Source organism: Rhinoraja longicauda, chromosome 5 (assembly GCF_053455715.1).
Source record: "Rhinoraja longicauda isolate Sanriku21f chromosome 5, sRhiLon1.1, whole genome shotgun sequence".
In the NCBI taxonomy this organism is placed as follows: Eukaryota; Metazoa; Chordata; class Chondrichthyes; order Rajiformes; family Arhynchobatidae; genus Rhinoraja; species Rhinoraja longicauda.
The window spans coordinates 76,788,203-76,810,681 of NC_135957.1; the positions used below are offsets into that span (position 1 = coordinate 76,788,203).

Here is a 22,479-nt window from a genome sequence, read left to right on the forward strand (position 1 = left end):
TTACCTTCCAGTCAAAGGCACACAAATCTGCTCGAGGGAATGCTGACAACTGAACACTTGTTGCTTTTCCTGGATAGGTTTGCCTGAAATATAGAACATGTTGTCTAATTAATGTACAGCCAATTACATTACAAAGCTTGAAGTAATTCTGCACACTTATTGCTGCAAGAAAAAAAAGTTCAAACCAGTGCTACGTTGCCATGAGTTATCATGCATCTAAATTATTTCATAATTTACTAGATGGCAAAGATCTTAAGATATTATTTTGGATTGAAGTCATCAACACATTGGAAAAAGGCACCCGCTCATGACCCGTTTCAAACATATGTTCAAATTTGCTGGTTAAATAATCCTGTTCGTGTTCTAATATTTACTTTTTTGTGGAAGAAATCTCCATTGTCCTCGACCCACTCACTGCTTCATTTATTATTGGCTGAAATGCAACACCATCTGCTTGCAAGATCTGTAAAAATAAAAGATTTTTCTGTATTGAGACAAGGACAACAGGGTTGAGATTTGCACTTGCTGTGCTCAGCCAGTGTTCTATTTGCAATAAACCAATTATATTGGTTTAACCTAGGTTCAATAACCATTCAAGTATTGGCAAAAGCAAAAAAAACTAAAGTATTGCTCTACTAATAACATAGAAAAATAGGTGCAGGAGTAGACCATTCAGCCCTTTGAGCTAGCACCGCCATTCAATATGATCATGGCTGATCATCTAAAATCAGTACCCTGTTCCTGCTTTTTCCCCATATCCCTTTAGCGCTAAGAGCTAAATTTAACTCTCTCTTGAAAACATCCAGTGAATTGGCCTCCACTGCCTTCTGTGGCAGATTCACAACTCTCTGGGTGAAGAAGTTTTTCCTCATCTCAGTCCTAAATGGCCTACCACTTATTCTTAAACTGTGACCCCTGGTTCTAGACTTCCCCTAACATCGGGAACTTCATCTAGCCTGTCCAATCGTTTAAGAATTTAACATATTTCTATAAGGTCTCCTCTCATCCTTCTAAATTCCAGTGAATACAAGCCCAGTTGACCCATTCTTTCACCATATGTCAGTCCCGTCATCCCGGGAGTTAACCTGGTGAACCTATGATGCACTCACTCAATAGCAATAATGTCCTTCCTCAAATTAGGAGACCAAAATTGCACACAATACTCCAGGTACGGTCTCACCAGGGCCCTGTATAACTGCAGTAGGACCTCCCTGCTCCTGAACTCAAATCCTCTCTCAATGAAAGCCAACATACCATTAGCTTTCTTCACTGCCTGCTGTACCTGCATGCTTACTTTCAGTGACTGATGTACAAGCACACCCAGGTCTCGTTGCACCTCCCCTTTTCCTAATCTGACACCATTCAGATAATAATCTGCCTTCCTGTTCTTGCCACCAGTGGATAACCTCACATTTATCCACATTATACTGCATCTGCCATGCATCTGCCCACTCACCCAACCTATCCAAGTCATGGAGATGTCACATTTAATTGCCTTGTCTAAATCGTTAATATATATTGTAAATAACTGGGGTCCCAGCACCGAGCCTTGCGGCACCCCACTAGTCACTGCCTGCCATTCTGAAAAGGATCCGTTAATTCCTATTCTTTGTTTCCTGTCTGCCAACCAGTGTTCTATCCATGTCAATACCCTACCCCCAATACCATGTGCTCTAATTTTGCACACTTATCTCTTGTGTGGGACCTTAAAGGCTTTTTGAAAGTCCAGATACACCACATCCACTGGTTCACCCTTATCCGTTCTACTTGTTACATCCTCAAAAAATTCCAGAAGATTAGTCAAGCATGATTTCTCCTTCATAAATCCATGTTGACTTTGACCGACCCTGTCACTGCTTTCCAAATGTACTGCTAAAACATCTTTAACAATCGACGCAAGCATCTTCCCCACTACCTATGCAAGGCTAACTGGTCTATAATTCTGTTTTCTCTCTCCCTTCCTTCTTAAAAAGTGGGGTTACATTGGCTACTCTCCAGTCCCCAGGAACTGATCCAGAGCAGAGAGATTATTGAAAAATGATCACCAATGCATCCACGATTTCTATGGCCTTCAGTACTCTGGGATGCAGACCATCAGGCCCTGGGGATTTATCTGCCTTCAGTCCCAACAGGTTTCCTAATACCATTTCCTGACAAATGTGCATTCCCTTCAATTATTCTGTTTACTGTACATGATTTATTCATTATCTTTCAGTGTATCATCAATGAGGATTTTCCAAAGTGACTGAAGATCTTTTATTGGCTCAGATATTCAAACACCACAGATGCAGCAGGCTATTGCAACATGCAGCATGTGTAGACGTAATGCTCAATTTGATCAAGTCTCTATGGAAAAACTCTAAGCAGCTGACAAGATGGTACCCTCAATTCCTCAATTTAAATATTATTCCTTGACAGCACAGATTCGCCTATGGGTCTCAAGATGTCGTTTGGAGACAAATTCTGGAACTAGGTGGCCACCGACATGGGTATTTCCACCTAGCTACTGGCAGGGGCTCTTTTACTTTCATTTCTTCTCTTACTTCTCCTCAAAGCAGGCCATTGTCAGATAAGGGTGAAGGTGACTGACTTGTTCCTCCCAGCTTGTGCTTTCTACACCTTTATTCTTGAGATATACTCCCAGCAGTACCTTTGCAGCTTTACATCGAACCACAAAAGATCCCCAAATGAGTGATCAGGGTCACGTTGTGATATGATGACTGCAAAACAAACAGCCGGTGCTGTTACTTCACTGTTTGTCGTAAAATCTAGGTCACTCACCCATTGTGAAATATTTTGCATCCGAATACATTCAAACAAAAAGATAGCATTAAAAAGAAATCAATAAATTTAACTTAAGCAGCAATGTTAAATTTCTGAATTTAATGATCGAACCTGGGACCAAACAGCAAAAAAAGCAATCAATGAAACTGTAAGCAATTGATTGCAAGTATCACAGTTGTACTGTCACACTCCTGCTAATGTTATTTTGGTCATCCATCTTATTCTCTATTTAGCATTAACTTTTTTTCAGTTTACTGAAGTGGTAGTAGATTATTTTAAAAAGGTATTTGAATGTTTGTTCACAGGTTCAATACCTACCAACTAGGCACCAGAGAATGTCCAAACCTTGGTTTTAAAAGACCAAAGGCTTTGAGTAAAATCTTTAAAGAAAGCTATTACAAGCAGATTGATACATGTAAATGCATCAATGAGCAATATCATGTTTTGAACTCTTAAGAAATAATAAACCAAATTTTGGAAATTAGATTTTGTTCTCCAAACAAAATATATGGCCATCATTTGGTGAGAGATCATTGTTACCGTAAATTGTTAATTAACGTAATACATAACTGTAAACTGTTAATTAATTAGTAATACATAATACACAATTTTAAAAATTGCAATTCCAACCATCAAATAGTAAAGCTTTCATACATTTGTAGAGGCAGGCTAAGAACTTGAATGTAGCATTTAATAAAATATCTGCAAGAGAAAGCAGGAAGAGACAGACAGGACAAAGCCCGGAGGATATTAGGTGAACAATGGGGAAGTCAGGGGTGGAGATTGATAGGCAGATGGTTGGACAAAGACCAGAGTTGAAAAAAGATGCGAGACGTTAAAAAGTTGCAAATTGTGAAGGCAGAGGAAGAATGGAGGTGGAGGTGAAAGGGAGAAATACAGGGGTTGTTAGAGGTTACCTAAAATTGGATAATTCAGTGTTCATACCGTTGGGTTGTAAGCTACCCAAGCAAAATGAGGTGATGTTCTGCCAGTTTGCATGTGGCTCATCCTGGCAATGAAGAGCCCAGGACAGAAAGGCCACTATGGAAGTGGGAAGGGGAGTCAAAAAGGTTAGCTATCAGGAGATCCAGTATGCTTGGTGGACCGAGCACAACTGTTCGCAAAGCTGTTGCTGAATTTACACTTGGTGTTGCCAATGTGAAAAAAACAGAAGCATGAACAAGCTGCTAAATGCCATGACAAATTTAGTTTAGTATAGTTTTTTGTCACATGTTCCAAGGTACAGTGAAAAGCTTAGGCTGCGTGCTAATCAATCAACTGAAAGCCAATACATGATTACAATAGTGCCGTCCAAGTGTACAGAGACACAAGGGAATAACGTTTAGCGCATGATGAAGCCAGTAAAGTCCGATCAAAGATAGTCCGAGGGTCTTCAATGAGGTGGATAGTAATTCCAAAAATGCTGTAGTTGGTAGATTGGTTCAGTTGCCTGATAACAGCTGGAAAGAAACTGTCCCTGATTTTTTTACTGAGCTCAAAATGAATTTTACTGAATTTTTACTAAGCTCAGTGACAACAGGAATTCCTGGAGAAATGGGAGTGAAGGGAAGTAATCTTTTGTCATTGAATGTGCAACACCTTTGAACCCAGCTCTCATAGAACAGCATATTTTTTCAATATTATGAAATACAATAAAGGCCCAAAACGCGTGAGCAGTCTATCAAACAAATTGAGCCCAATTGAGAAAGCAATCGTATCAAGATCAATTTAAATGAAAGAAAACTGCTAAAGATGAGACAGTTGTGAAATACATGTACAAAATTATTTATCAAGTTTTGTGAAATTTTCTACCTTGGAACCAGTGCCGCCTTTCAGCTGCTTGACTGTTTTCTGCTCTAAGAATGACATATCATTGGCCAGGTTGCTGACATCAGCCCTAATAGTGTAGAAAAGAAAAAAATGTGAGTAATCCCTTGTTCAACAAAAAGAACTCAATATGTGCAAGAAATAGTAAACTTTTACAAGAGAGCTCAAATTTATTAATCACATTGTACCAGGGGGTAACAGGAAAAGGGTTACCTTATGATACTTTTAGAATTCCATTCTTATCTCTTTGGGTAATGAAGCAGCTCTTGGCACAAGCAGCAAGATCTAGATAATAGCCAGGCTATGGGCATAGCATGGGCAGATGTGGGCTCATACATGTCGTAAGAAACATGCCTGCTTCAATGAACACCAGAGTTGAACCAGTTAACCACTGACATTTCAAGCTGTTATAGGGCAAGTCTACAACAGGCATGTTTAAAGACCAGTTGGTTGGAGTTCACACAGGATATGGAAGGCGAGGCAAAGGAACCTTGGACAACCAGGTCTTTGAGTAATATAAAGCAAAATGGAAAAAAAAAGCAAGCAATAACATGAGCAAAAAGTGGCAAGGAAATGTCATTGGCACACCAGATTAAAGAAAATAACAAGGCTTTTTATAATACATTAAAAGCCATAGCAAACTGGAGAGAAGGTAGGGCCACCCAAGAATAAGGAAGAATTTAAGCCTGGAGTCAGGGGAAGTAGATGAGGTACTGAACAAGTACTTTGCATCTATATTCGCCATGAGGAAGGACATGAAAGATTATGAGATCAGTGCGAGGTATACTAATATGCTAGGGTAGTTTGAGACCAAGGAAGCAATTGTATTGGGTCTTTTGAAAAGGCCCGATAGAATCTATCCCAGGTTATTGAGAGGCAAGAGAAGACTACAGATGCATTGACAAAGATCTTTGTATTCTCTCTTGCCACAGGTGAGGTCCCAGAGGACTAGAGAAGAAACACTGCTGTTCCTTTGTTTAAGGGAAGCAGAGATAATGCACAAATGAATAGGCCATTCAGTCTCAGATCAGTGTAGGGAAGCAATTTGAGAGGAATATTTGGGGTAGGATTTACTCACATTTGGAAGAGAAAGGGATAATTAGGGGCAGTCAATATGGCTTTGTCTGTAGCAGGTCATAGCTGACTAATTTAAGTTTTTTGAGATGGTGACGAAAGTGATTGATGAGGGTATCTGCTGTCGCCACCACCCTGGCAGCACATTTCAGATACGTGCCACTCTATACAAACAAAAATGTTGCCACACACATTTCCTATAAACCTGGGTCCCTCTGACTTTAAACAGTCCAGGCAACATCCCTGTGAATATTTTCAGCAGTTTAGTCACATTATTCCTTCCTACTGCGTGGAACCAGAAATCCACACAACCCTCCAGTCTAGCTGCAGTCTAACAAATGATTTGTGCAACAGTAACATGACAGCCACACAACACCTATACGCGGTGCCTGGGGCGATGATGGCAAACAAAAAAGGGGGCGTGGCTGTGTTCTGCAGCTGCGGCTCACCGGCAGTCTCTCTGTCTTTTTTTTGTTTTTTTGTCTGTCATCGTTTAATGTACGTTTTGTTTTATTTTTAACTCTGTGTATGTGGGGGGGTGGTGGGGAAACCTTTTTTCAAATCTCCTCCTCAACGGGGATGCGACCTTTACCGTGTCGTATCTCCGTTCGCGCTACGGCCTAACATCGTGGAGTCGGCGGCCTCCAGCTGGGATCGACCTTGAAGACTCCGGTCGCAGGGCCTGGACTTACCATCTCGGAGGCTTCGGCCGTGGACCCTGCAGACCGCCAGATCGGGAGCTCGCAGGTCCCTGGCTGGCGACCAGCTTTTGGGAGCTCCAGCCGTAGCAGCTTCGACTGCCCCGAAGTGCGAGGTATGATCGACCCGCTCGCAGGCCCCTCATCGCCCTGCGTGGCTCGGCCGCAGCACTTTCCATCGCCCGGTGGGGGCTCAGGACTTCATCGGCCTGCTTGGCTCGGCCCTGGGACTTTCCATCGCCCGGTGGGGGCTCAGGACTTTCATCGGCCTGCTTGGCTCGGCCCTGGGACTTTCCATCGCCCGGTGGGGGCTCAGGACTCTCATCGGCCTGCTTGGCTCGGCCCTGGGACTTTCCATCGCCCGGTGGGGGCTCAGGACCTTCATCGGCCTGCTCGGCTCGGCCCTGGGACTTTCCATCGCCCGGTGGGGGCTCAGGACCTTCATCGGCCTGCTCGGCTCGGCCCTGGGACTTTCCATCGCCCGGTGGGGGCTTCAAAACGTTGGGAGCCTCGATCACCTCGTGGCACCACGGGAGAAGAAATCAGGAGGAGATAAGACTTTGCCTTCCATCACAGTGAGGGTGTGCCTAGAGCAATCACTGTGATGGCTGTTTGTGTAAAAATTGTGTAAAAATTGTGTAAAATATTGTATCTGTGTGTCCTGTCCTTTTTGTTGTCTACTGCCGGACCCTGACGTGAGAGGACGCTGGCGTTGTTTATTCGCCGCTTCTCCGTTAGGATAGTTTGTCTGTTTGTTTTTATGTTTGATTGTTTATGTAAAGCGCTTTGAGCACCTGATAAGGCGCTATATAAAATAAATGCTTATTATTATTATTATTATTATTATTATACCATATGCTTTTTTCACCACTCTGTTGCCTGAAAGTAGCAACAAATGTAGGTAATGTATTGTACAATAAGGTCTTGCTGCTCAACAACAGACCTCAAGGCCCAGTCATTCACTATATCCTGCCCTTGTTTAATTTGCCAAAATGCATCATCTCATACTTATCATATCATATCATCATATCATATATATACAGCCGGAAACAGGCCTTTTCGGCCCACCAAGTCCGTGCCGCCCAGTGATCCCCGTACATTAACACTATCCTACACCCACTAGGGACAATTTTTACATTTACCCAGCCAATTAACCTACATACCTGTACGTCTTTGGAGTGTGGGAGGAAACCGAAGATCTCGGAGAAAACCCACGCAGGTCACGGGGAGAACGTACAAACTCCTTACAGTGCAGCACCCGTAGTCAGGATCGAACCTGAGTCTCCGACGCTGCATTCGCTGTAAAGCAGCAACTCTACCGCTGTGCTACCGTGCCGTTGACCAAGTTAATTTCCAACAGCTATTCCATTGACCACTTTCTCAGTTGATCTAGATCCTATTGTGACCAGAGACAACCTTCTTTACTGTCCTTAGCAAAGTCGTCTTTCTTTGATGTCGTCAATGCAGAGGAGGTCACATCAAGAACAACAAATGCAATAAATGAGATTTGGGTATCTCTCTCTCTCTCTCTCTGAAGGGCTGCTTGGGTCCCTGGATGAAAGCGAAGGAGGAGGTGTAGGGCCAAGTGTTACACTTCCTACAGTTGCAGAAGTGTTCGAGGAGAGGGAGTGTTGGGCAAACCAGGAAGTCACGCAGTGACTGAGAGCAGAAAGCAGAAATAGAAAAGCAGGGATGAGGAAGATACGATGGGTAACAACAAAGAACTGGTGGAACTCAATGGATCTGGCTGCATCATGAGCATACAGATCCTTCTTCAGATTGATGGATAGAGGGGAGATTCAGGAATGATAACCGAGTGTTTGGAGGAAAGTTACAGGCTGGCGAGCTTGATGGGAGATGTGAGAAATGGATGCTCACCAGGGTGTGGGAGGCAATGGAAAGAGATGGGATGGGGGTGGGGGTATTACTTGAAATTGGGGAATTCAATGTTCATGCCATTGGGTTGTTGGCTACCCAAGCAGAATATGAGGTGCTGTTCTTCTAGTTTGTGTTTGGCCTCAATCGGACACTGGAAGAGACCCCAAGGTCGGTATGGGAAAGGAAGTTAATATGGTTAGCAGATGTGTGCTTCACAAGGCCATGGCAGACAGTGGCAAGCATTTAGCAAAACAGACACCTAATCAACACTCGGTCTTGCCAAAGTAAAGGAGGCCAGATCAGGAGCACCAAATGTAGTACACTAGGTTGAAAGTGTTGCACATGAATCCTTGTCTCACCTGGAAGGGTTGCTGGGTGCCTTTGTAGGAAGTGACAGAAAGTGCAAGGACAGGTGTCACTTCTCCTGTAGCTATACGAAAAAGTATTTGAGGGGCAGAGAGTGTGGTCGATACAGAACACAAAGATGAATGAGGATGGGAAAACGTGACTGCCGGTAGATCACATTGAGGGTGTGGAAATGTCAGAGAATGTGTCGGATGGGGCTGGTGGTACGAAAGGCAAGGAGCAAGGGAACTCTATCCTTGTTCCATTTGGGGAGAAGAGGAGCTTCCTTCCCACAATACCCCCACCTTCTATCACCTCGATTTCCACCCCCTCTCCCAATTCCATCTGTCTATCATCAACACAATCTTCCCATTGGAACCTTCCCCCCCTCCCTCCACAGATATTCACATCAGCCACCATCCCCCCTTATTCAGTTCTATTCTTCACCTTCCTTTCAGACTGTTAATTGCCAATCAACCCCTCCTCACGTGGCCACCTATCACTTGCTCATGTAGGGACATACGGATTGGCGGGGGGGTCTCGAACCTTCGGTTGGGCTAACGGGTCACGTGGTGCGGGAGCGCGAGGTATAGTGGTGTCTGGCGCCAAACAGGGGAGATTAGATTAGATTATATTAGCTAGTTAAGTAGTGTGTGTCCAAAGTAAGTGCGTTGCGTTTTGTCACGGTTTTTACCAAGAATAAAGTCTTTTGATAACATCGCTCGTTTTGGACTCACTACACTAGCTTGTTTCACCCCCATCCCCACCTCTTTATACTGACTGATTTCTTCTCTATTTTCAGTCGAGATGAAGTGTCTCAAGGGTCTCAACCCAAAATGTTGACTATTCATCTCCCTCCACAGATGTTGCCTGACCACATCAAATTCCTTCAGCAGCTCAACTGTTTCTTTGCTACGGATTCCAACTTCTGAAATCTCTTGTACCTCTATTATCATAAATATTCTGTCCATTTACCAGCTTAATCCACAGACCAGAAAAATTCCACTAGTATACTCAAGCCCAAAAATATCCCAACCAAATAATTTTTAAAGTAGAAATGAGACAGATATTCAACCTCAGTGATGAAATGGGATCGTATTGTAATTCTCCAGGGCTATCACCGTTCATCTTGATCTTGGTAATTGCAACATTTTCCGCTGATAACAAGCTTGAAGTTGTTTTACTCACAGGTACTGTGAAGGGGTAAAAAAGTACTTGTAAGATATATATACACATATTCTATCATTAAAAGTGGGGATTTCTACCCAAGTCTTGCATAATTTACATTAGCTTTTAAAACAAGTTGTGCATAAACAGGCATGGTTTTGTCTTACGACAAGCAATGCTATACATTTATTCTAAATTCTTCCCCAAAATAGTGCAAGTATATTTTCTGTCACACTTGTTCAATAAAATATTATCTCTCTGCTGTGATTTTGATCATATTCTTGCAACATTTGAATCAAGTGGTGAAAAATTGTGTAATTACAGTATATCACATCCACACTTATGCATGATCCACAAAATACTCAAAACATTTTGAAATGCTAGAAAAGAGCTTTGTGTCCTTTCATGTTGATTTACATTAACTTTCCTCTTGCATCCCCAAAATAATCAACACACCTGATAGATTTTCTTTATCCCAATCATCAGATAACGCAAGTTGCACTTTCCCTTGATTTAAGTTTTGAACAGCAACTTCCAACAGCTCTAGTGGTTTTGCTTTGACATCCAGTGCTTTCTGAAGAATACCTCTACACTTCCGTACAGAGCCTGCCAAAAGACAATAACTTGATTATTCACTTCTCATAAAACTATACCACACTATTAACATATCACAATAATAAAACTGGAATGAATACAGACCTTGATCTAGCTCAAATTGCGCATATGCTACATGCACAAAAGCAAACTTCTTGCAATTGATTCGAGCCAGGTTGAACTGCTCCTGTGCTTCATCCACATCCACAAAACTGAAGGAGAGAAAGGAGAGTAGAATTTCTTAAGAGCTTACATAAAGACAAAAATAAAATTGAAATCAATCTTAATTCTTCTTTAATTAATCTTAATCAATATCCTAACTTTTAATTCTCTGGACGCAAGATTAATGGCTATTTCCATTTTGAAATTTTCGTGCCTATTCAGTGCTCATTCTAAATACTTTTCATAACCATTTAGATTTTGATAGAAAAATAATATTTGTTAATATTACATAACAGAATACAAGGAACTTTATGATCGTGCACATATTGGAGTTACAATGTGTTTCTAACTCAAGGAATGATCTGCACACCTGTCACTTTTAACGCACATTTTATTCAAATAGTCTATAGATTCATGTACTCGTGTACCCATGGCTATAAATCTAAGAATAATTATGTGAATTCATATTTAAATAGTCTTTTTTCCCCTTCATCCAATTTTCATCTTTTGATGTGTAGGAAGGAACTGCATATGCTGATTTACACCAAAGATAGCCACAAAATGCTGGAGTAACTCAGTGGGACTGGCAGCATCTCTGGATAGAAAGAATGAGTGATGTTTTGGGTCCAGACCCTTCTTCAGACTGAGAGTCAGGGGAAAGGGAGACAAAGAGATGGGCGTGAAAACGAGACATCAAAGGGGACGTAGTTCAAGGAATATGTAAAATAGATCATTGTTAGCTAGGGGAAGATGACAATGAAGCGTACACAGATAAAATTTTATCAGTGGGACAGTCAGACTGGTCAGAGAGCGAGGATGGGGAAGGTATGGAGAGAGAGGGACAGCAAGGGTTATTTGAAGTTAGAGAAGTCAATATTCATACCGCTGGGTTGTAAGCCGCCAAGGCGAAATATGAGGTGCTGTTCCTCCAATCTGCGTTGGGCCTCACTCTGAGACTGGAGGAGGCCCAGGACAGAAAGATCATTATGGGAATGAGAGTTAAAGTGTTTAGCAACCAGGAGATCATGTAGGTTTAGGCAGACTGAGCGGAGGTGATACACAAGGTTGGAGGAGATGCAAGTGAACCTCTTGGTAAGAAGTGGCTGGTGATGGGATCCCATTGGTGGTGGTGAAAATGTCAGAAAATGAACTCACTGTCACTCAGAGCCAGAGTTTTGGAGCTATACAGCACAAAAGCAGGCCCTTTGGCCAACCTTGTCAATTCCAACCAAGTTGGTATGTTGTGCTATTCTCATTTCCTGGCATTGTCCTCCAAACCTTTCCTATCCGTATATCTGGTCAAACGTCTTTTAAAAGTCATAATTGTTCACACTTCTAGAGCTTCCTCTGGCAACTCATTCCATATTTGGACTATCCCGAGTGAAAATGTTGCCCAAGATCACAGGAGAATGTACAAATTCCGTACAGACAGCACCAGTAGGTAGGATGAAACCCTGCTCTCTGGCGCCGTAAGGCGGCAACTCTACCCCAGCGTCACCGCGCTGCCCTTCAGTCACCTGTACCATCAATTTTATTCATTCAAATTAAGCGACAGCAGGCATGTGCGAGGTAAAAAAAAGAGGAAAAGATCCGAGCGCTTGTGCGAGGCGTACAACGGGGGTCAAAAATTTACACACAAAATTACCAGTTTCAAGCCTCTTTTCGTGGATTAAAGTAAAAACAGACATTACAAAATAATGTGAATATGTCACTGTACACTAACAACATTTAAGTAAATTTGCAGATTAATTGATAATCAGCCCAAAAAGGCGGTAATTGACTTTTCTGCTGTGTTTTATATTTTAAACCTGTCTTAATTAATTTAATTATATAACCTTGCACTTAAATTTAATATTTACTCATTACAGTTCCACCACTGATTTTCTGGCACTCTTCGTTCCAGAGCTTTGCTGGTTTATCCAGCAGGCCAAGGAAGTAGGCTATGGGGATAGATTTGCTGGCTCCAGTTGGGCTGGAGTTCCAGAGCCCCGGCCGCAGGTTGCAAATTCAATCCACCGATTGGCCATGGAAGTCCCGATGAGGTCGAGATTGGCTGCCTTGCCCAGCCTAGGTGCCATATTTTCGGGAAGACTTCCACGGCGCGGGGGATTTCTCGCGGAACCTCTAGCGGCCGAATTGATAAATTGGCCATGGAAGTCCCAATGAGGTCAAGAATGGCTGGCTTGCCCAGCCTAGGTGCCACATTTCCGGGGAGACTTCCAGGGCGCGCGGGGGGGATTTCTCACAGACCCCCTCCCCTAGTGGATCCTAGTGTTCATTACAAGTCTATATATCGTTTATTTATTTTTCTTTCTTTTTTTCGATCCAATTTCTCCCTTTATTTGGCAAAGTGAAAAACGTGGACACCATGCAAAAAGCACGGAAAATGGATTTTAAAAACGTGGAAATCTGTGGAAAATTCACATGCCTGGACAGTTATCTATTCATATAATTCCTCTTATCTGTCATCAATCTATTCTTTTAAAGACTAAACAAGCATGCATTTTCTTAGCATTAAAAAATGATTTAGATGGCATAAAAAGGTCATTAGATTATGTATTCTATTTTAGTGAAATGCAATAAACAAAAGTACTTACTTTTTAAGTTTTGCAAAAGATATCAAGATGTGAGCATAACATTTATTTGTATGATGCTTCTCCACTGACAAGGCAGCAACGGCATCATCATACAACTCTATAAGCCTATTTAATAAGCTCTCATTAGTTTGTGGATCACCCATCTTTTCCACCTTCTGTAGATACAACAGCCAATCCTCTGGAAAGTTTCCATCAGCAATAATTCGTCTAATTGTGCCAGTGTGATCTGTTGCAAAGTAGAATGCAATATTTCATTAGAACATATAGAAGATAGACACAAAGCTCTGGAGTAACTCAACAGATCATGCAGCATCTCTAGAGAAAAAGAATGGGTGACGTTTTGGGTCAGAACCTTTCTTCAGATTGATAGTAAAAAATAAAAAATGTATGAAAAGATAATTTAAACATCAAAGACACTGCAATCATCTAAGCAAGAAGACTCAAACTGAGATTTTATGCTAGATGTTTTAGTGTCACGGCACTGGAGAAACATTGAAATTATCTTGCCTATTTCTCTAATAACACTGGCTGCATATTTCTCTAATAACACAGGTTTTTCATAAGAATTTTAATATATCACTCATGCTGATAAACATTTAAATACTACTAAGGGCCAATCATTTATGGCACATTATCTATACATTGTTACAAGTACAATACCTTTTCTAATTAAGTTCTATATGGAGGCGGGTAACAGAAGGAGGATGTCCTACTCATAATGCAGTTCGCTGTTTTTCCATTTATACAGTTAATACTTTCATAACTTAAAGAGGTGCGCTGCACTGTACCTGTAACTTCCAAATTAGATTTCAACTCTTCAGTTCTGTTTGCTTCCTCAAGTTGTGTTCGAAGGTATGCCAAACGACTGTTAAGGCGAGCAAGTCGCATGCTTGGGCCATTCATTTCATCCTCCATCACTACAAGCAAGGAAAGTGAGATGCTTTAAAAGCATTTCAACTAATAAGGTTGAAATTAGTTCGATTGGTTCAAAAGTAACAACGTCCCACAAAAAGTATCTATTTAATATAGTTAAATATTCAAACAAATAGTCTAAACTAAAAGGACTAGACAAGCTAGATGCAGGAAAAATGTTCCCAATGTTGGGGGAGTCCAGAACCATGGAACTCAGTCTAAGAATAATGGGGAGGACATTTAAAACTGAAGTGACAAGAAACGTTTTCACCCAGGGAGTTGTGAATTTGTGGAATTCTCTGCCACAGAAGGCAGTGGAGGCAAATTCACTGGATGAATTTAAAAGAGAATTAGATAGAGCTCTCGGGGCTAGTGGAATCAAGGGATATGGGGAGAAGGCAGGCACAGGTTACTGATTGTAGATGATCAGCTATGATCACAATGAATGGCGGTGCTGGCTCGAAGGGCCAAGTGGCCTCCTCCTGCACCTATTTTCTATGTTTCTATGTCAATTGTTAAAAAATATCATATATGCATCAATATTATCCTCTCTTGGGAGAAAATGCACATTGTAATGAGATGCACTAAAATGTCTCAATAATATAACATATCCTACTTTCTACCTGAATTATTTGTAATCTAGCATTCAATTATAATGAACAGACATTAAATACTTGAATTTTTAAAAAGATGATCAAAGTTTCTACTGTTGGATCTTTTCTGCATTGCCACCATGAGATGATTGTAAGAACAAAGGAACAGATTTTCTCTTGCTGCACAAGAAAACATGCATGCAACGTTGGTGAATGGTGCAAAGTACATATCATTTGTATTCTCAGAGATCCAGAGTGTGGAAATGGAACAAGCAGCAATGAATCCCATAAAATAGTAGCAAGAAAATTTAATAGGAAGAAAAGGAATGATGTTAAGAATGATGTTAAGAAAATAAAGACTGTTAAGACATGGCCTGAAGGAGCTTCCTCGCAGCTGCAGGATTGCTTCGAAAAGACCAACTGGGATATTTTTGAGGATCAGGACTTGGAGGAGTATACATCAACTGTACTCTGCTACATCCAAAACTGTGTTGACAATGTCACCGTCGACAAACGTATCCGGTTGTATCCCAATCAGAAGCCCTGGATGACAAAGGATGTCAGGTCTCTCCTCAAGGACCGTAACACCGCCTTCAGGTCTAGTGATAGAGCTTTATACAGTGCTGCTAGAACCAACCTGAAGAGAGGCATCAAGGATGCCAAAGCGTCCTACAAGAGGAAGATTGAGGACCACTTTACCAACAATGACCCACGGCGGGTATGGCAAGGCATCCAGCACATCACCAACTACGACCAGCAACCGCACGACTGCCGACGGCGACGCCTCGCTGGCAGAGGAACTTAACTGTTTCTTTGCTCGTTTCGAGGTGAAAGCTGCAGTGGCAGACATAACACCCTCTCCAGCACCTGACAGCAACACCTTCACTGTGCAGGAGTATGATGTTAAGCGCGTGCTCAGAGCAGTGAATCCCAGGAAAGCTGCAGGCCCCGATGGTGTGACGGGCAGAGTGCTGAGGGAATGTGCAGACCAATTATCTGAGGTCTTCACAAAAATCTTCAACCTGTCCCTTTTAAAATCCACCATCCCTCCCTGCCTGAAGTCCGCCACAATCATCCCACTGCCGAAAAAGTCTGTCATCAGCGGCCTTAACGACTACCGTCCGGTAGCACTCACACCGGTCATGACAAAGTGCTTCGAGAGACTGGTCCTGCAGCACATCAAAGCCAGCCTCCCACCCCACCTTCGACCCATACCAGTTTGCCTACAGAGCAAATAGGTCTACAGGGGATGCCATCGACACTGCTCTTCACACTGCACTGACCCACCTTGAACACCAGGGGAGCTATGTGAGGATGCTCTTCCTCGACTTCAGCTCTGCCTTTAACACGGTCATCCCGAGCAGACTGGTCACCAAACTTTCTGACCTTGGATTTTCCCACACCATCTGCCAATGGATCAAGGACTTCCTGACCAACCGCCCCCAGACCGTCAAAATAAGCCCTCACCTCTCCTCCACCATTACACTGAGCACCGGCTCACCACAGGGCTGTGTGTTGAGCCCCATCCTTTACTCCCTCTACACTCACGACTGCGCCCCCACCCATCCCACCAACACCATCATCAAGTTCGCGGATGACACGACTGTGGTTGGACTCATCTCAGGAGGAGATGAGACAACCTACAGGGATGAAATCCAAAGGCTGGCAGCATGGTGTTCAGTGAACAATCTTGTCCTGAACTCCTCCAAAACAAAGGAACTTATAATAGACTTCAGGAAAACCAGTGCAGAATACGACCCACTCTACATCAATGGGGTCTGTGTGGAAAGGGTACCCGCTTTCAGGTTCCTGGGTACGCACATCGCAGAGGATCTTACCTGGTCTACCAACACCATCACCACAGTGAAGAAGGCACCACAGAGACTCCACTTCCTGAGGATCCTCAGGAAGACCAACCTGCAGGAGAAGCTCATGATGTCCTTCTATCGCTGCTCCATCGAGAGTGTGCTGGCATACTGTATAACCACATGGTATGCCAGCTGCTCAGAAAAGGACAGGAAGGCCCTTCAGAGGGTCATCACGACGGCCCAGAAGATCATCGGCTGCTCACTGCCCTCCCTGGAGCACCTGTTCAGCCTACGCTGCCTCAGTAGAGCAGGCAAAATAATAAAAGATCCATCCCACCCCGGCCACCGTCTGTTTGTTCATCTGCCCTCTGGTCGACGTTTCAGGTCGATCAAATCCCGAACAAACAGACTTAAGAACAGTTTTTACCCCAGGGCCATACGAGAACTGAACACTACCTTCTGCACTAGGCAACACTGTTAAAACTTTTGTACTTAATATAATTGTATTTATTTGTTTTTGCATTTATTGCATATATGTTTTTACGCACCGTCAGGATTGGCTATTTTTTAATTTCGTTGTACTCGTTGCAATGACAATAAATGAATATTATTATTATTATTATTATTCAGAAACTCTAATAAGCAAGAATTCACAAGGAAAAAATGAACAAGAGTACAAAATCTACATCAGTATTGTAAGGGAACTAGGGTTTGCAATATATCTAGTTGATCAAACTATTGAATTATTACAATCATTCTGCTACTATCAATTGTCCAACACAGACACATGAATGAAAAATTATAAATGTTGTTCTAAAGCAATGTAATTCAAAAAACTATCAAAAAAAGTCAATCGACAGAAGAAAACCAGAGAGTGAAAATTCAATAAGGACAGAAAAGGGAAAAAACTTCAACTACTAAATTAAATAGAAACAGGACTTAAATAACTAGACTGAGTAACAGATTGGAAACTCTGCCTGCATATCACCTGGGGCCCGGGGGGGGGGGGGGGGGGGGCATTTGGGGAGAAAGATTTCTGCAAATGGACCAATTGTAATAGTGAACATGTAGAACTTTCATGAACCAACTTTCGTTAACGCTTTCATGAACCAAAACTTGTGTCACATTGCATTTTACAAAGAGCCAGCATGAAAGTAATCAATGTAGCTGAATGCAGGCAATATTAAATTCAAGCTGGACACAATGAATTAGCATATTACAAATTCTATTGAATGGCCTCATTTTAAGGTATAAGCCGCCAAGGCAGCTTTATTCAAAAGCTCTTACATCAAACCGAAGCGTAAAAGATGCTTTTAATCGAATTCAAAATGGGAAGTTGATTTCATCCAGATTTTTTTTCTACATCAGAAATATTATCAATAAATATTTTATTTCATAAAAGCACACCCAAAATGTGTGTATAAGAAATTCAATGCACGAGAGCAGCACGTTTAAGCACCTGAAGCAAGAAGGCACGAGACTCTGTGTGGAGCCTTGGGGATTTACCAGACGAAAAGGGATTTCTATTTGAACAAAATCCCAAAGGTGATGACCTGCTTCTAAACAACCTGTCTGTTGCATGGGTTGTGGAATTGTCACAACTCATTTGATCATCCTATTGGCATAACAGGAAAGTGAGTTGCCACTTAGCTAACTTGGCCAGCTGGATACACAAGATGCAGCAGATGCTGGAATCTGGAGCAACAAAATCTGCTGGAGAAATGTATCCAGCACATCATCCTTCATCATTTCCCCCAGCTGCAACACGATCCTACTGCCAGTCACATCTTCTCCACCCAACCCCTCTCCATCTTTTGTAGTGTCACTCCCTTCACGATTCGCCAGTCTAATCATTCCTGTCTGCTGGAACTTTACCCTGCAAGCATACTAGGTACAATACTTGGTCCAACATCCTCCCTCACCACCATCCAGGGATCTAAACAGCAATTCCAGACCAAAGATTCACATGCACCTCCTCCACTGTATTCAATTCGCCCTACATGAACTCCTCTAAGTTGGCGAGGCCAAGCTTAAACAGTGCCAATGCCCTGTCCTCAACTGCCATCCCAAGCTCCCTGGTGCATATTATTTTTCCTTACTACACTGACCTATTCGTCTTCAGCCTCCTCAGTGCCAGGGTGAGGCCAACACCCCATTTTATTATCTGCATTTGTTTCTGCAGCTGCAATAGTGTATTCTACACTCTAGTTATTTTTCTCTTTGCAATTCATGTTGTACTTGTGTATTATTTGATTGTACTCATTTATAGTATGATTTGCCCAGATAGTATGCAAATAAAGATTTTCCACTGTATCTAATTACATTACAATAGTAAACCAATATCAATAATGCAACCGAGTAATCAACAACTCAATGGTACAAGCAAAGAATTTTGCAATTCTTTAATTCTTCCTTGGTAATCCTTCCCTCAGTTGCGTCTGACTACCTCCCGTTTCTCCCCTGGTCCCCGTTCCTAATATTCTTATATTCTTCCCCCTCCAGCTCCTGGATCCAGCCACCCACCAATACAGCAAAAATTAATAATCTGCTGAAGGGACTCAACAGCTCAGGCAGCATTTGAGGGAAATGGACAGTCAATGTTTCCAGTCTCTTTTGCCTGAGTGAGGAAGGAGTTCAACCCAAAACACCCACTGTTCATTTCCCTCCACACATGCTGCCTGACCCACAGAGTACCTCCAGCAGATTGTTCCATACTCTGATTCCAGTATCTGCACTCGTGTGTCACCATACACAGTTCACCTGCAGGCTCTGCCCCTTCTCCCTATCATCCGATTCTGATTCCATCTGCCTTTTACTTCTCCCTAACGGTTCACATTACAATTACTTATCACATTCTAGTACTGGTAGCCTTTGCATAATTCACCTGCACCTATATCCACCTTTATCCTGCACTTGCTTCACTTTTTCAATCTTCCATCATCTGGAATAGGTTGACATTTCGGGATGAGACCCTTCTTCAGACCTTTCTGACCCTCAATGGGTCACCACTACCCTACAACCCATTTCCTACATACCTCGGGGTGAAACTAGATCGGCAACTGACCTACAAGCAACACCTTGAAGCTCACCGTGCTAAAGTCTCGGCACGGAACAACCTCCTGCGTTGCTTGGCCGGATCGTCATGGGACGCCAGGACATCTACTCTTCAAACCAGTGCTCTTGCACTCGTGTACAGCGCCGCTGAGTACGCCACCCCAGCATGGTGCCGCAGCGCTCATACTAGCAAGCTAGACGCCACCCTCAAAGACACCATGCGGATCATCACTGGCAGCCTACGCTCTACGGAGCTCCTGCCGGTCCTCGCAGGTATCGCACCCGCCAAGCTTCGCAGAGAGTTCTTCACTCATAGGCTGGTGTGCAAGGCCCCATCGGACGCCAAATATCCTTTGCAGCACCTCGCCCAGGATTCACAGCAGCTGGGACCTCAACGCCTGTCATCTCGTCACCCTTTCTCCCGTCATTCAGCGACCCTCTGTGGCTCTGGTTTCAACATACTAGGAGCATGGAGAACCAGCTGGGAACAGACATCGCGACCTCCTCAATTCACCGTCGCACCGAACACCACAGCCCCACCCGGCTCGGACATGCCCCGCAAAGAGTGGGTCGCCCTAAACCGGCTCCGCACAGGGGTCAGCCGGTTCAACACCAACATGCATTGTGTCAGTCTGAAGAAGGGTCTCGACCCGAAACGTCACCCATTCCTTCTCTCCCGAGATGCTGCCTGACCTGCTGAGTTACTCCAGCATTTTGTGAATAAATCGATTTGTACCAGCATCTGCAGTTATTTTCTTATGCATTGTTGGGGGTTGCGTTCATCATCAGCCTGCATGTGTGGAGCAGACCAGGAAACAGCGCAGCACGTCATTTTCGACTGCACTGTCCCCTGTCCCCTGCTCTGGTGGAGGGGTAGACCTCACGGCTCTCCCTCGACACAGCACATTGCACTGGATACAACGCCTGGAGGGCGCTACATAATTTCCGCTGCCTCAAACGCAAGAAGAAGCCAGGCCTCTCCGAGATGGATCTGGCTCTGGTTCTGGCTGATTACTGCACAAACATAAGTGGTTATCTCGCACAGGTCAGTAGCCGCCGGGGGCGGGGTCATACATTATAGGAGCAGACTTAGGCCAGTCGGCCCATCAAGGCTAAATCTACCCATGGGGCCCAGGCCAGCTGTTGGGGGTTGTGCAGTAGAAAGTAGACAAGCCATTCAATCATGCCTGATCTATCTCTCCCTCCTCACCCCATTCTCCTGCCTTCTCCCCATAACTTCCGTACTAATCAAGAATCTATCTGTCTCTGCCTTAAATATATCCACTGTGTCTTGGCAAAGTGAACTCGTACCCCGGTGTGATTCGGGCACCTGGGCTGGCTGAGCCTCGGCGGCCCAGCTCCCAAAACACGCCGACGCCGGACGCCGTTCAACGTCGAGCAATCGCCGGCAGCGACAAGCAACAATAGACGGTATTTATTCACAAAGTGCTGGAGTAACTCAGCAGGTCGGGCAGCATCTCGGGAGAGAAGGAATGGGTGACGTTTCGGGTCGAGACCCTTCTTCAGAGGGAGGGAGAGAGGGAATGGGGAGGGAGAAAATTGGGGAAGAAGAGAGGAGAGAGGTCTGAAGAAGGGTCTCGACCCGAAACGTCACCCATTCCTTCTCTCCCGAGATGCTGCCCGACCTGCTGAGTTACTCCAGCACTTTGTGAATAAATACCTTCGATTTGTACCAGCATCTGCAGTTATTTTCTTCTAATAGACAATAGGTGCAGGAGGCCATTCGGCCCTTCGAGCCAGCACCGCCATTCAATGTGATCATGGCTGATCATTCTCAATCAGTACCCCGTTCCTGCCTTCTCCCCATACCCCCTGACTCCGCTATCCTTAAGAGCTCTATCTAGCTCTCTCTTGAATGCATTCAGAGAATTGGCCTCCACTGCCCTCAGAGACAGAGAATTCCACAGATTCACAACTCTCTGACTGAAAAAGTTTTTCCTCATCTCCGTTCTAAATGGCCTACCCCTTATTCTTAAACTGTGGCGCCTGGTTCTGGACTCCCCCAACAGGTCGAGATGAGTGGACATTTTGCGCAATAAAGCGGAAGGCTGTAAAGCCCAAGTCTGAGATGCAACGTGCCAGGGCTGAGCGAGCGGACACGGAGGTGATGAGCGACTTACCGATGGAGTGAGGCGGCGCTGTTTACGGTCGCTGGGTCGGACACGGACACGGACACGGACACGGACACGGACACGGACAGACCACAACGAGCCGCGCCACCAACCGCCCGCGTTCAAAATTACCGCACTTCGCAGCATCGCGCCCTACCATTGGCTCCGGGCGCGGCTCACGGCTCCGATTGGCCCACGGCCAGCCTGTACTGTACTTCTCTCCGCGCCCCCGCCCCCCCCCTGCCCCCGCCCCCGCCCCCTAGCGAGCAGTGCGAGAATTGGGATTGAGAGAGAGAGAGTGGGAGAGGGGAGGGGGAAGGAGATAGAGGGAAAGGGGGAGGGAGATAGAGGGAAAGGGGGAGGGAGATAGAGGGAAAGGGGGAGGGAGAGAAGGAAAGGATGCAGAGGGGGAAGGAGAGAGGGAAAGGGGGAGGGAGAGGGGGAAGGAAAGAGGGAGGGGAGAGGGAAAGGGGGAGGGAGGAAAGGGGGGATGGAGAGAGGGGGAGAGAAGGGGGAGGGAGAGAGAAGGGGGAGGGAGAGAGGGTAGAGGGGGCGGGAGAGAGGGGGGAAGGGGGAGGGTGATAGAGAGGGAAAGGGGGAGGGAGAGGGGGAAGGGGAGGGAGATAGAGGGAAAAGGGAGGGAGAGGGAAAAGAGAGGGAAAGGGGGAGGGAGAGAGGGAAGGGGGAGGGAGCGAGGGAATGGGGAGGGAGAGGGAATGGGGAGGGAGAGAGAGGGGAAGGGGGAGGGAAAGAGTGAAAGGGGAAGGGCGAGGAGGAAGGGGAAGGGAGAGAGGAAAATGAGAGGGGGAAAGGGGGAGGGAGAGAGGGAAAGGGGAGGGAGAGAGAGGGAAAGG

The 22,479-nt window shown here is 44.4% G+C and overlaps 1 protein-coding gene across 1 annotated transcript in view; it reads right to left on the minus strand.

Annotated features, from left to right (window-relative positions):
• Window positions 1-21,756, minus strand: part of ttk (ttk protein kinase) — a 46,225-nt gene extending 24,469 nt beyond the window's left edge. The window contains exons 1-9 of the mRNA XM_078400238.1: window positions 21,635-21,756; window positions 13,915-14,043; window positions 13,127-13,352; window positions 10,473-10,579; window positions 10,230-10,379; window positions 9,682-9,799; window positions 4,597-4,681; window positions 375-463; window positions 5-83 (exon numbers count right to left, since the gene is read on the minus strand). Coding sequence (XP_078256364.1) covers window positions 5-83; window positions 375-463; window positions 4,597-4,681; window positions 9,682-9,799; window positions 10,230-10,379; window positions 10,473-10,579; window positions 13,127-13,352; window positions 13,915-14,041 — 981 coding nt within the window. The 5' untranslated portion in view covers window positions 14,042-14,043; window positions 21,635-21,756. The remainder of the gene's footprint in view (window positions 1-4; window positions 84-374; window positions 464-4,596; window positions 4,682-9,681; window positions 9,800-10,229; window positions 10,380-10,472; window positions 10,580-13,126; window positions 13,353-13,914; window positions 14,044-21,634) is intronic.
• Between the last annotated feature and the right edge of the window lie 723 nt (window positions 21,757-22,479).